At 34.6% G+C, this 15052-nt stretch overlaps 2 protein-coding genes across 3 annotated transcripts in view; both read right to left on the minus strand.

Moving 5' to 3' along the window:
• LOC128681105 (tyrosine-protein kinase-like otk) overlaps positions 1 to 6520 on the minus strand; it is a 37250-nt gene extending 30730 nt beyond the window's left edge. The window contains exons 1-2 of one of the 2 annotated variants that reach the window (XM_053764711.2): positions 6265 to 6518; positions 334 to 360 (exon numbers count right to left, since the gene is read on the minus strand). In XM_053764711.2, coding sequence (XP_053620686.1) covers positions 334 to 360; positions 6265 to 6316 — 79 coding nt within the window. In that variant the 5' untranslated portion in view covers positions 6317 to 6518. Of the gene's footprint in view, positions 1 to 333; positions 361 to 6264 lie in introns of both variants that reach the window. The other variant, XM_053764712.2, reaches the window with a different exon arrangement.
• A 939-nt stretch (positions 6521 to 7459) lies between these two features.
• On the minus strand, positions 7460 to 8647 carry Dhps (Deoxyhypusine synthase). Its single transcript, XM_053764953.2, has one exon. The coding sequence runs from the start codon at positions 8572 to 8574 to the stop codon at positions 7465 to 7467; it is 1110 nt and encodes a 369-aa protein (XP_053620928.1). The 5' UTR covers positions 8575 to 8647; the 3' UTR covers positions 7460 to 7464.
• Between the last annotated feature and the right edge of the window lie 6405 nt (positions 8648 to 15052).

Raw genomic sequence — 15052 nt, forward strand, 5'->3', positions numbered from 1 at the left:
TAGAACTGGCATGCCTTACCAAACAAAGTACCGGTCCCTTTCTCACGTAAATTTTGCATTAAAATTATCTAATACGACTGTTGTAATGCCTGTATGTAGTATTTAGTTTAACTAATAATTTAAGTGAGAAAAGTGTTTCCATGGTCTAAAGAGAAAGTAAAATTAAAAAAAAAAAAACAAAATATGGATTCTGGATCATTCTTGAGTATTTCGACTGCAGCGGCTGCGCTGTGACAGACAGACAGCGGGAAGCGACTGTTTTATACTATGTAGTGATAGTACTGAAACTCATTTTAAAAAAATACTCCCTAAAAGAAGATATGATGTTGTTACCTTCCGATCCAATGGCGAGGTCTAAACCTGAAACGATAAAGTTTATTTAATTAACCAAATTATACTTTACGAGAATATTTGTTATTTTTTAAACTCACGATTGAATTATTAACAAACTAGCGGTCCGTTCCAGCTTCGTTCGGGTGAAAATATAATAAATTATACACTTAACCTTCCTCAGAAATCACTCTATCCATTGGTAAAAACCGCATGAAAATTCGTGCAGTAGTTTTTGATCGCGAACAGACAGACGCGGCAGAGGGCTTCGTTTTATAATATGTAAGGATAAGGATTGACAAACGCATATACATTATTGTCGCATTTAGATTATTTTTCAAATTCTATTTCAATATTACAACAAAATCAGAGTTTAATTGCCGTTAAAAGTGACACCGGTCACCGCATGCTGCGTGCAGTAACGATGCAACGCAAATCGGAGTAAATTTCAAGAGCACTTTACAGAACGTGTGGTTAAAAGGCAACTTTTATAATATTAATATTATTACATTTCAGTCCCTGCGGCCGCTGGGATGTATGATTTTATTTCCGGAATTTCAAGATGGCGGCAGTTTTAAAATAAGGTGTTTTTTTTGCGACGATTTTGAATTTATACAACTTTTTTTATTCTAATCTTTACTTAGAGTTATTTAGATATTTTTTAATTGTATTTTAAACCCTTTTTTATTGCGTGTCGACGGCATTTGACAAAAAGAACTTGTTAAATCCACTCAACTGTTAAAACTGAGCCGCTTAAAATTCGATCGATTATTGGTGGAGACAAAACACGAGTGGTATATATATGTTTCCGAAATCATCAAACATACCTCATTCTCTCTCTAATCTGCGCGTTTTTCCGGTTGCTCCCTCAGACAGGACGCCGAAGGCCAGAATCTCTCCTACTTTATTTGCAACCTTAGTTGTCAGACCATTGTCACGCATATCATCCTTGACAACATCAAGCCTGAACTGTCAAGCATTCTTCTGGACAGATTATCCATACCACGCTATGTAGGGTCGTATGACTTTGAAACCTTATCTATTAGCAAAAAACCGGTAAAAATCACTTGGATTAAAGACTTATTCAGAAATGGGTTTCTTCCCGGGTTATATTTCCGGTTGCGTCACATTTATTCTTAAACTAGCTGCGCCCCGGGCCTTCTCTCCCGTGGGAATTTCGGGATAAAAGTATCCTATGTGTTATTTCAGGTTATTTTCTACCCGTGTACCAATTTTCATAACAATTGGTCCAGTAGATAATGCGTGAAAAGATAACAAACAAACTTACTTTCGCCTATGTAATCTGTGCTTTCGCATTTACTCGTATATTATAGTTGGGAAGTCGGGATCGGATGAATGTCTCTCGACTCATTAATTATACTACACATTATCACTTGAGTCATCTAACGAGAGAAAATATTATGAATTTAATAATGTTGTCGAGAAAAAGTAAATGTCATTTTCTAGAATCTGAAGCAGCAAATAACAAATTCAAAAATATTCATACGGACCAGGGTATGAACTCGAGCTACGAGGAGCCGGCGTTTTGCGTAATTGAAATGTCGACTTTAACTATACGGTATACAGTCCAATTTAGATTATCGCCGGGTGGATTTAGCGGTGGTGATTCTGTGTGGTGCAAGGTATAAGTGACAGCGTAATAACAAAAATTACTATTATTTTTTTAAAATTAATTTGTGTCCATTGCCGGGAAAAAAAGCTTTCCTTTTAACATACCTTGATGTCTGACAAGTTTAGTTTGGCGACATATAGTAGTAAATTTGGCTTGTGAGACTTGTTTTTTCTTTCATAACTACCGAAGAGAATTTTTATAATTGAGACATTTTGAAAGTTTGGAATATTCTGCGTGTTTATTTAGGACATTTAGGACTTTTAAAAAAATATTTGTGAATACAAATCTTTGCTGAGTACCATACCTTATCTATATGTCGCTTCCGCTAATGACTCGCGGCACAAATAAAGCCAGGGGGAGAGCATAGGTCGTAAATATGTCGGGTTTTATAGTTAGTCGCCCCAACCGGGGGCGGACACGGTGGCTCGCTTCTTTTGATTTTTTGATTGCTTATCCCGTAGACAATGCAATTGTGGTCGACTTCGCGGCGTTCTTATTTCGAATTTTATTGTATGAATTTAGTTAACGTATTTCTCGCGATGTTCCTAATTTGAATTGTTGTTTCAACGGTTTTTTTTGTACCAGCCAGGGTTATGTAATTTAATTTATTGTTTATTCTACGTCATTCAGACGTCTGTTGATACCACAAATAATATTATTGTATTTATGACAAAACAGATACATACTAATTTATAATATATGTGTAGAAATTTGCCTCTTAGGGCTAGACTGCTGCTAAACCAATTTTGGTGGTGTCCAAAATCCGTGGAAACATGTTCTTTTTTTAAAATAATGTTCAGGTTTTGTAGGAAAATCACACCAACATACTTCGACACGTCAACAGAGCCGAGAGCTGCTGCTAGTCGGAATAATTTATATGCAATAATAAATATAATTAAATTCTAAATTACATTATTCAAACAATTTTATTAACTAATATAAAATGGACGCGCAGATAACGCAATTTAATTAAAAATTCTTATGAAACGCTACATAATGAAGAATATTATGCGAATTTATAGAAAATATTAAAAGTTAATTAGTTGGAAATCGTGTTACCCTTAATAAATCGAAGTTTTTATTATAAACAAGAACATTATCCCACTGAGTCTAACTGGGCGGGTCCGATCGTCTGTTACCTGGGCCGGGTGTAAAATAATGAAATTACAGAAAATGCACAAGTCCAATTACTTGTCAGTATTGTTTCGGGAATCAGAGCGTACTTGTATCACTGCATTGTATAATTTTCTTGACATACTGTAGTCTGTCAGGAACGTGAAGAACGTAACTACTTAATTATATTGTACTCGTGTACCTACCAAATTTCATAACAATCCGTCCAGCAGATTTTGCGTGAAAGAGTAACCAACATACACACATACATCCTCACAAACTTTCGCATTTATAATACTAGCTGCGCCTCGGGGCTTCGCTCCATTGGGAATATCGGGAGAAAAAAGTTTCACCATTCTATATATAATATAGTAGGATTATGTGGTCATTTTAGTCAGTCATTTATTAAGCATCAATTTATTAAGAGTAAATCGATGAACGTTTATTGTTTTCCCGGTTGCTTCCTCCACTATTGAGTGCCTGAGTCCAGAGTCCGCTATATCGTTGCCAAAACTGCGACCGGTGGCATTTTTTTTCACAAAATTAGAATAGGCTATCTGAATAGGCCACATCTGTGTTTCCTTTATTTTTATTGCATAACACAAGGGCCAAGCAAAAACTAATGAGTTTTGCAGAATTGAGAATTTAAATGAGCCATTCGTTATGCCTAATCACCACCCTGAATGTTTCTGCTATCATTATAACCGCCCAACGGACTTATCAAGGTTAGACTTTTAGAGTTCGGCAAGTCGAATCAATTACTTTAAAATATTGACGTTGTCGTTGATTTGCGCGCCAATGGTCTGACTACTAAAGTTGCCGGCCATGTGATTCGGACGAGCTCAATTCCTGGATGTAAACGGAGACGAAAATGTGTAACAAACTTCACTGTAGAATTCTCTTCGTCCTAAAGCCATTTATTTGATAACCTTTGTAAAAAAAAAAATTAACAAAAATGTCCTGCTCAAGATTAAGAATCGCGTTCTGAAACTATCCAACGGCCAAGAATGCTTAGTATTCATGGTTAATTTGCCGTGTGTTAATACTAAGTCTTTGTCCAACGGTTTAGCCCGGTTAACGGTTTATAATATATCAAATAATATATAACAAAATAGCGCGCCAAACGGATATCAGAAGCTCGAGTGTCGGAATATGTAAGCACCTAATTAGATCGCTCTTATTTAAATGGGATTACATCGATACTGAACAATTCCTACAGATTCAAGTCTAATTTATTATCAGGTCCAGTGAAGCATCTCCACAATGTAATGTTAAAACTTTTTCTTTTCTTTTTTTTTGAATTAATAATAGCTTTGACTTCAATTATTGTTGCATGTTACTTCTACTGTAAACCTATTGTCGGCTACTGTTAACGTTATAATTATGGTCTATAACATTGGTTACCATAGGACAGGCGTGTTGCCTACTGTGGGACCAATTGTATAAGCAATGTAGCCAATTTATATAATATTTCATTTAATTTCGCTGCATAGGTACGCCTCCCGTGGATTTCGTACGAGTAGAATAGGGGATAGGCCTTGACAGCTGACCAACTATAGTATTTTCATATGGAGTTGACGTCAGGCGTCTGAAAATCACAGGCAAATCTTCAAAAATGCCGAGAATGCAATTGAAACCAGCTAGACTGTGTGAAAGTACCGCAAATGCAGATGTAGTGGCGCATCTAATTCCAATGCAAAATAATTATGTAAAAAATTTATTTGATCACATTAAATATGTTTTTAGTCATGTAATAATTTATTTATGGTGTTAAAAATATTATTATTTGCAACAAAATGTAACACAGGGACTTACAGCTTGCTTTTCGCGAACTGGCGTAGTGTCAGATGTCAGGTAATGAGTCATCAGGAGCTATCGATCACGTTCAAAGAAATCATTGTTGCTTTGTAACACAAAATATGGATATCACAGATGGTTCTTGATGTACACACGGGATGTACATGTATTTCACTAGATTTTTCCCGTTTATGTTTTTATCTGAGCGAAGTAGGGACGGGAATTAATTGACCTGACTGGAGATTGAACTCAGGACGTCCAGTGTAAAAAGTCTGGCATGACGACAAATAAGCCACAGAGGTTGAAAAAAAAAACAAAAATAAAACATATAAGGAGTTCCATAAACAAAGTTTTTTTTATATATAATAAAGCAGTGTTATTTCTCATCATTCTGTGAATCTAACCGCTTCTGAGTTGTGGCAGTATATTATATTATCCAAGAAGCAGTGATAATGCAAAAAGAATAATAATCAATTTCTGCACTCTCATTATTCTGTCTGAGGTACTATAATTAAAAGGTAGCAGTTAAATTTGCAACAGTAGCATTCTTTGAGAATTTGATCTGACCTGTGACACTTTATTGGAAAACCATAATAAATTATATATGTAAACCTTCCTCTAGTATCACTCTATTTAAAAAAAACAGCTCATACATATAGCGAGAAGTGACTTTGTTTTTTATACTATGTAGTGGTACCTACTCCCTTTGGTAATATTATTATAAATGCAAGTCTGTTTGTTAAGCTTTCACACTTAAGCCGGTGAACTGCTTTTGATGAAATCTGGAATAGATTTTAGCAGGGAGAGCTGCAGGCAACATTTAGTTTTACTATAAATTATACATGTTTAATAAGTTTGTTTTTTATCTGTTGTTACAGATAAAAATCTGACTGGATCATGCACCATTTTGGTTAAACTTCCTTTTTGAATTTACACTTACTTACATTAAACTTACTTAGATTTAATTACACAACTCATACCTATTATCTCTTTTGCAAAAAATAGAGTTTTAAATTATTATTACGTAGTAGATATGAGTTCTATAGCCTAGGTATAAAAAATATCTGAACTAAATAATAAATACTCTATACCTAATTTGAGTCACACATCTAATTGGATTCAGTAACTCTTTTCTTATTTCAGTCCAGGATATTCAATAATTTAAGAAAAGAGCCCAAATGAAACTAAAAAACAAGTAAAACGGAAACTGAACTTCCTTTATAATAACTAAACATGCCATCGAAAATTAAAACAGTCAACTTCAAAGTGGACCAACATTCTGTTTGAATAAAAGATCAAAGGATAACTGGAAATGCTGTATAAACGTCTAACGACCATTAATATCTGTACGTCGAACGGTCGGCTAAAAATAGTACAGGATCAAGACTTACCGGACAAAAGCACTAGAAGCAGGCATAAAAGCGAATGTTGAAACGCACGCATTTTTGCACTTGCCTCACTTAAAATTTATAATTTACAGTCAAAACTGATTATTCGATAACATTTTTAGTTATAAACACACATAAATCATGTTAAAACGCATGATTTTCGCCTTAATTTAATGTAAACACCGGTATTCGAGTGACTTGTAGGTACAAAACACGCACAACACCGCGACGCGGCAGCACACAAACACAATGAAACAAGTCAATGTTCGAATCGAATACCAGACAGACAGCGGCTAACTTCATGGTATATTTGACAGTTCATTCACCGAAGGGCCTCGGAAACACAATAGTTTCTAATAAATTTTATAATTATTAATAACTCTGTAATAATAACGATGACTAATTCAAAATGAAATAAAATTTTAAAATTTTGTTTTTAGTTTAAAACGTTTTATAGTTGTCTATTCCAAACAAAAAAAAACTAATATGACTTTTCATTACAGTTGTTTACAAGAAGATATAAAAGATGGCAGTGATTTTACTTTTAGTTTAACCATTCGACAAGAGATGTCACTGTCTGTCTAGGATCTAGTCTAAGTATATTATAAATAATTATACTCGGTATTTGACAAAGATTTTTTATTTAGGGCTGGTAAATCACGAGCAATACATTTAAGTCACAGAAGCTAAAAAAATGGTGGATGACAAAGTCTGTAATTTCTACTCACGGACAGATGGCGACACTAAGATAATAAAAAATAAAGTATTTTGATTACAAATCTAGTGGTGCCCCATGTCTCAGCTCTCGTGGAATATTTAGAATTTCTTATGAATGCAGCTATAATCACCCACATATATTTTTTAAATAAGACTAATTTTCAAACAAATAATACATAATATTGTAACATTTAAAATGAGAAAAACACAGAACTTTAGAGAAAAATCTGAAATGGTATAAAAGACAATATATTAAAACTTAAAATACCTATACATTTCCCAACTAATATTATAAATGCGAAAGTAAGTTTGTTTGTTACCTCTTCACACATTATCTACTGCACCAATTGTTATGAAATTTGGTACACGGGTAGAAAATAACCTCGAATAACACTTAGGATGCTTTTTATCCCGAAATTGCCTGCGAACCCCCGGGGCGCATCTAGTGGTATATAAAGACAATATAATAAAACAAAATATATACATTTATACATTCTTTTTATTGCTGAAATGATATTTGGCAAATGTCTGAGCCACGAGTAACGGAAATACCAATGTGGCATCCGCATACAACTTCACTGGGGTCGCATTCATCCGGATCTTTCCCCACGAGACTGCCTCATCAGGTCTTGCACCTGCATCGCTGCCATCAAACTCACTAGCCGTATTTACATACACCGAATAATCAGCACCATTTCTCATTAAATTTGCATTACAAATGTGATGCTTAACAACTCCACCTCCTAATATGATCATACCTGTATTATTCGCTTTGACAGCCATCGTGTTAAGCCTTCGTAAGTCTCCTAAAATATCAATCACAAGTCCTGGCCGTTTGAACGAATGAAAGTACATCATATCCCCAAGAGAGCCATCAGTTAACGCTGGACTGAATACAGGGATATTGTTCCTCCAAGCCCAATAACAAACGGAGCTTTCATCATTGATTTTCTCTCCCAATTTGGCAATAATTCTCGACGGAGACCAAACCGTACCGTCTTGCATTTGTTCCTCAAGCATTTCATCTAATATCGGAGTCACCCATTCCTCGAACCGGCAATAATTATCATTTGGCACTAATAGATTACCAATTCGATTTATACCTCTTGTCCTTAGGACTTTTCCACTGAGATTAAAGTCACCAACATAAGTTGGAGCGAGGCATTTGATGAAATCTTCCTCCACACCGCCAGCAGTAGTCACAATACAGTCTACTAATCTGTTCTTCACCAGAAATCTTATTGTATCCCTCAATCCTGATGATATCATGTTTGATGTGTAACCCAAGAAGATTGTACAATTAGTTTTCTTCTTTATGAAGGAATCTTCTTCATAAGGGTCACTTGTCTCTTCCGTTAAAGCCACGGATCGACATTTCAGCATTTTGTTAATCTCTATCACTGCTTTACCGAAGTTAGTAGCTTGGAAACCAGATCTAACATAGCTATCGAGTATTTTGTTGTAGTCTGTGCCACTTTCCCAATCGTAACCCGAGACTATGGGAGTTTCTGCTGGGAGCTCCTGACTTGGCACTAACACAGCGCCCACAGCACATTCAGGTGCTTTGGATTTCTCGATTTTCGCTGCTAAATCCATGTTCGTCGCTGGTGTTATTCTATTTTCGTTAGTTTTCGTTTTCCTTTTTATTGTTTTGTTTGACAATGAAGTTGTCATGCCACAGTCAAAAATGACAATTTACTTTTTCTATAGTTAGTATGAAGGAAGGTACAATTAGTATATTATACGACCAAAACCGTAGGTAATGAACATTTGTATTCAAGACTCAAAAACTTAAAATGTTGCCGTCTCATCTCATTGAATGTCTCACTCCACACCCCGGAGCCCTTGGACTATTTCAATACACAGTTACATTGTTTGTATCCATTCCACATAGTATAAGAAATAGAATAATCATATAACCAATAAATATTTTCTAGCTTTATCTAAAGTACATTTAAATTTCATTTGTTTACTGGCATTTATTTCTGACAACACAAATTAATAATTACAAAGAACTTCTAACTTCAACAGCTTAATCTGCACGTTGAATCAAATAAATTTAAAACTACTTAGCACATTTTTCAAACCGTTAATTTAAAAACTTGTGATCGTATATCGTGGTAACTGCTAATTTATTGACCATTAAATGAAATAAACATGTAACGAAAGTGAGAAGAACAATAAACCGTTCAACAACACTAATTCATTGTTCAGTGTTCTGATTTAATTTTAGTACTTACCTAATTGATAATGTGTTTCTTTCACCTGAAAGAAAATAATTACATTTAATTAATTTATGAATGATACTCTATGATGATAGGCACCTACTACTATCATATACAAAAAATTTTTTTTTTCAGGATGAAGGTCGATTGATTTCTTTTTTCGTCAACATTCTTACAATCGATTGACAAACATATTGTATTTTGTTTGATACTATCAAATAGGTATTCGGTCTCTCTGATGAGACGTCACCGTAACCAATGGACGCTTGCAACACCAGGGATGTCTTTGTGGCCTAGAATCTTTTGCCACAGTACCCTGTAATTACGCTGCCTCTCGCAAATCGAAACAAAACAATACAAACACAACTATTTCACTAGTCAGTCACTCGGATAAAAAAACAGTTGTTTACTTTATATAATTGGCAGTTGAAAAAGATTAGTGTGAACTGAGTAATCGTAATCTTTACATTCATAATCTATCTATTGCTATAATACATCTAATGACGCAAGCGACGCCGCGGGCGAAAGTAAGTGGAGCAATTTATTTTGTTTATTATTTTCGAATAGGCCGTGTGTGCGCAGAGTTAGTAATGCTGTAGACGTGGCACAAATTATCATGGCATAGCATCCTACTAATACTTATTATAAATGCGAAAGTTTTTGAGGATGTGTGTATGTGTGTTTGTTACCTTTCACGCAAAATCTACTAGATCGATTGTTATGAAATTAATTTGGTACACGGATAGAACCTGGTGTTCCAACCTGGAATAACACATAGGGTACTTTTTATCCGGAAATTCCCATGGGAGCGAAGCGCCGGGCTTCGCTTCCAATTAATTCTAAGGGCGTAGCTAGTAATTACATAAATATTAAATCATCGCAGTCATATTTTAAACGGCATAGCATAGACATTTGCTCCCTACGTAATTTGCCGGTCTACGCAAGACGTGACCGAACCAGCGCAGGCGGCACTCATGGAGTTTATCTGTTAACTGCCGCAAATGCATATATAATTTTTTGTCCTATCTTACAGTTCGAAAGTCTATACACCTGCAGATAAATTAACAAGTCGGTCGCTCGAGATTATCGGTTGCGTAACGAGAAAGGCGGCCGGTTAGCTTTAGATGAGCTTAACCACACAGTACCAACTAAACTGAACTAAATCTAATGTGACGTTTCATGTGTAAAGGAAACATATGGGCGGTTTTTGTAGTGTTATTTGTTTTATATCCGAATAGTATTTGACAGGCACATTTGCACCGGTTTATTTTATACTATATGTTGCCCGGGGCTTCGCTCCCGTGGGAATTTTAAGATAAAATACAGCTTATAGCAATCTTGGATAATGTTTCCTTTCTAATGGCGAAAGAATTTTTGAAATCGGTTCGGTAGTTTCAGAGATTATCCGCATCAAACATACAAACTCACAAAAGCTTACCTCTTTAAAAAAATAGATTAAAAATAGATAGCATAGATTGTTTTTGAACGATATAACTTTATAATAAGCAAAGATTTATATCAATTTTTTTGTGGTTTATATTTTAGACATTACAAACAACATAGAATTACTTATAAAAACGTACTAGGTACTATCGAATTCCAACGCGCAAGTGTTGAATAAGCGGCGTTACAAAACTACAAACTTCACCACAGCCATGTCTCCAAACACAATTAACAAAAATATCTATAGGTTTTATAAATGCTACTAATAAATGCGAAAGTTTGTGAGGCTCTGTATATATATATCTGTATATCTGTTATATATCTGTTATATATCTGTATATATATCTGTATATATATCTGTATATATATCTGTATATATAGGTATATGTTTGATACTCTTTCACGCAAAATCTACCGGACGTATTGTAATGAAACTTGGTACACGGGTAGAATATAACCTGGAATAACACATAGGGTACTTTTTATTCCGAAATTCCCACGGGAGCGAAGCGCCGGTGCGCGGCTAGTAACCAGTTCTGTTATTTTATCTAAGTATTCGATCTCTACGTGAATAATACGTGAATTTTTGTACTAAATGTCAAAGGAAATAACTAATATAATTAAAGGTTAATTATAATAAATAAAAAATGTATACCATCGAATTTCAAATTCACTATAAAAGCGGACGTTATATATATATTTAAATGATAATAATTACTTTAGAACGTAATAAAAATATTACACTTTTTAGCAATAAAAATTACTATAAATTGTCTGTCACTATTAAAAAACTTTAACAACTATCATTATCTTGTGTAGAAACATCCGGGATATTGAGCTTAGTATGTGGAGAATGCCGGTTCGAATGCTTTTGATAGCCTTTTGCGTAATAAATTATTTTGTTACCGACGACTATGGGGAAATATTTATCTGTTTTTAGTACCTAGCAGCTTAGTAAAAATAGTCGGAACTAATTCTGCATCGTAGAAGTTAAGCGGCTGAACCGATTTTGATGTATCGATGCTTGCGATAAACTCGAAAACTACACCACGGATTTTCATGCGGTTTTCACCAATAGATAGTGTTGTCCATTAGGAAGCTTTTTAGCTTTTTAATTTACACGTGTTTTTGAAGCCGAGTCGGGTCGTTAATAATTTCTAAAAATAACTCAATTTCTTCAGCAAATAATAGAAATTGGGTAGATTAAAACAATTATTTCTACTCTATAAATTTTCTATAGCCGGTTCCTCATCGGAAGTGCGTCTAATTGGTCGTGCTATTGTATCGCTATAAGTTGATCATTTCATGAGTAAGACTTATATAAGAACTTATAAGACAGTTATAGCTAATAATATTGTGGAGAAGTTGAAACTTTAAAAACAAACCTGCTTTGGACTTGGAAGTAACTGGCTCTTGCCCGTGTCTTCACCCGCGTGAACAGTATTTTTTTTAGTTAACTGCAGCAATTACTTAATTATTACTAGTAAGGAGTTGTTAGCGAATTATTATTATAGAATTATATTTAAATAAATAAATAAATATATTAGGACAAATCACACAGATTGAGCTAGCCCCAAAGTAAGTTCGAGACTTGTGTTATGGGATACTAACTCAACTTAACAATAATTTTATAACAAATACATATATAGATAAACATCCAAGACCCGGGCCAAACAGAAAAAGATCATTTTCCATCATGACCCGACCGGGGATCGAACCCGGGACCTCTCGGTCCAGTGGCAAGAACTACTGCGCCACCGAGGTCGTCAAATTTGGTCGTCATTTGGTTTTATTAATTTGGTAGTTATCCTTTTCTGAGATAAATCCGCCTTTCTAAGCGTCTCTTTTTATCAGGAAATATTCTTTGTGTAATAAAAGTATAACCATAATTCTTAAAGTTGGATGTAAATTTTAAGAATTATGGTGGAACAAAAAAAAATCACTTAAAACACAGAATTTACAACTGACGTTATCCTACTAAGTAATAATAGAAATGCGAAAGATTTTGAGGAGTGAGGATATATGTGTGTGAGTATGTTACTCTTTCACGCAAAAACTAGATGGTAGTTACAAAATTTAATAACAATCCGTCCGGTAGGAGGGATTATTATTAAATTTTGTACACGGGTAGAACATAACCTGGAATAACACATAGTACTTTTTATCCCGAAATTCCCCCGGGAGCGAAGCCTCGGGGCGCAGTATATCTATGCATAATACATGATCCCAAACATATAACGTATTTTTGGGCAGTCGTGCATAAAATCGAAAATGACTAGCTGACTGACTGATATAATCTTATACCACATACATCATCCAAACAAACTGACAAGTTATTTAACCTGGCGCCATGCCTCGCTTTCAAGACCGGTGTAATTAATAACAACAACAAAATAAGCGGAAATGTATAACGAGTTATTTTTCCCAGCAAAACAATGTGCTCTGTACGTATGTACATGGATATATATGTATATATATACATATATATATTCATCCATACTTAATATTAGTAGCTAATATGCGATTACTTTACCTTACAGTTGCCGCAAATGCGAAAACATACTCTTGAAGGTGGTCCTTAAAACACAAAAATCTTCTAGAAAGGAGTTTAATTTTGTATTGGGGAAATTAGACCAATTTAAAAATGCATTTTCGTAGCCGATCAATTTAAACACGCCCTTTAAAATGTCCATAGGCTTCATAGATATATAAACATTCAATGCAATGTTCTATTTACTTAGTTTTTTTATTTTATTGCATTGGGTCTGTTTAGGAATGATGTTGCACTGGCAACAACTGTGGTCCCGCTGGACGTATGTACGTATAATTTTGTATTCCTTATTTAATTTGAAATATTTTCCACGGATTGACAGCTGATGATTTTCCCGCCGCCGCCGCCGATGACTGAAAATATAAAAGTGTTATTTTTATTTACATTTTGGAAATTCAATATAATTTATTTTCTTAGTTTATTTCAATACCACTAGTGGCTAGTTTTTATATATTATTGACAATTGGTCATTGTTTTTGATTTGAATTGGAAAATGCGTCTTATAGTGTCGTGTGCGGTCCGCGCAGGGTGAAGGTTTTGTATGGATTAATTAAGTTCATAAGACGCGGGACACGTAGGAAAGCTGTATGTTAATCAAGTTAATTATAGAACGACTAAATTTTATGCTTCCGGATGAACTGACATGTCGCGACCTCTCACATTTCTAATTTGTCAATGTTTTATCCTATCATACTTACCTAATAATGAAAGTTTCCTAAGTAAATGGTCATATTGTAGAATGCATCGAAATGGAAATAAATTTATAGCAGACGAAATAATTGTAAATTAAAGGTATTCACCTACTTTACTAAGGTATTTACGATAAAATCTTTAAAATAATGTTTTTTTTTTTTGTTTTATTAAAAGAGTCCATCCAGGACTGTGTGAGGGAGGAAAGGAAGGAGTTAAGAGTGGACGTGAGAATTTTATGGATAGAAAATACATGATGCGTCGAGCCCAAATGATGGTTTTATGATGGGAAATGGTGATTATGATCGACGTGAAAGTTTACTTAAAACTTAGTCTACCGCCGACTTCCAAAGCGCGGGTGAAGAAGAAGCGACGACCTACTTCACCCTAACTTTTTCTCCAAGGATGTCAATTGACAGATATGGATTTATTAGTTTAATCCATTATTTAATATTACCCAAGTCAAAATCACAAACTCTAGCCGTGCTGTCCATCGCAATTTACATTCACTTTTGTATCAATTTGATTTTGAAATATTTATACAAGGAGTTGAGAGGTCCAAGTATTGTGCAAGCATTAAGCTAAGTATACATATAACAAAACGGTAAATGGGCTATGTATATAGGATACATAGGAGATATTATATAAAAATAATTATGGGAAGTTTTTATGGGACTAATAGCAGCCAAAACAATATTTTTTTCGAATTTTTGTCTGTGACTAAACTGTCTGTGAAAAACTATCGGACTGAATTCGCTTTCACAGTTATATAGCGGATGGTCTAACCTAAAATCGGGTGTAGGTTTCATCGCGATACATTGCTTAGAAACAGAGATACTTATTAACAATAATATGTTATTGGCGGATGCACGAAAAGAACGCGAGTGGACCTCGACATAAAAACTGTAATATCTTAAACTTTAAAGTAGACAAGTTCTAAGAACTGGGGCACATATCTATACTATTATTATAAAGAGGCAAGCGTTTGTGAGTTTGTATGTTTGAGGCGGACAATAACCGAAAATACCGAACCGATTTCAAAAATTCTTTCACCATTAGAAAGGTACATTATCCAAGATTGCTATAGGCTATATTTTTTTCTCAAAATTCCCACGGCAGCGAAGCCCCGGGCCAACATCTAGTCAATGATATTTACATAGCTCAA

The sequence above is a fragment of the Plodia interpunctella genome, chromosome 26 (assembly GCF_027563975.2).
Source record: "Plodia interpunctella isolate USDA-ARS_2022_Savannah chromosome 26, ilPloInte3.2, whole genome shotgun sequence".
Taxonomy (NCBI): Eukaryota; Metazoa; Arthropoda; class Insecta; order Lepidoptera; family Pyralidae; genus Plodia; species Plodia interpunctella.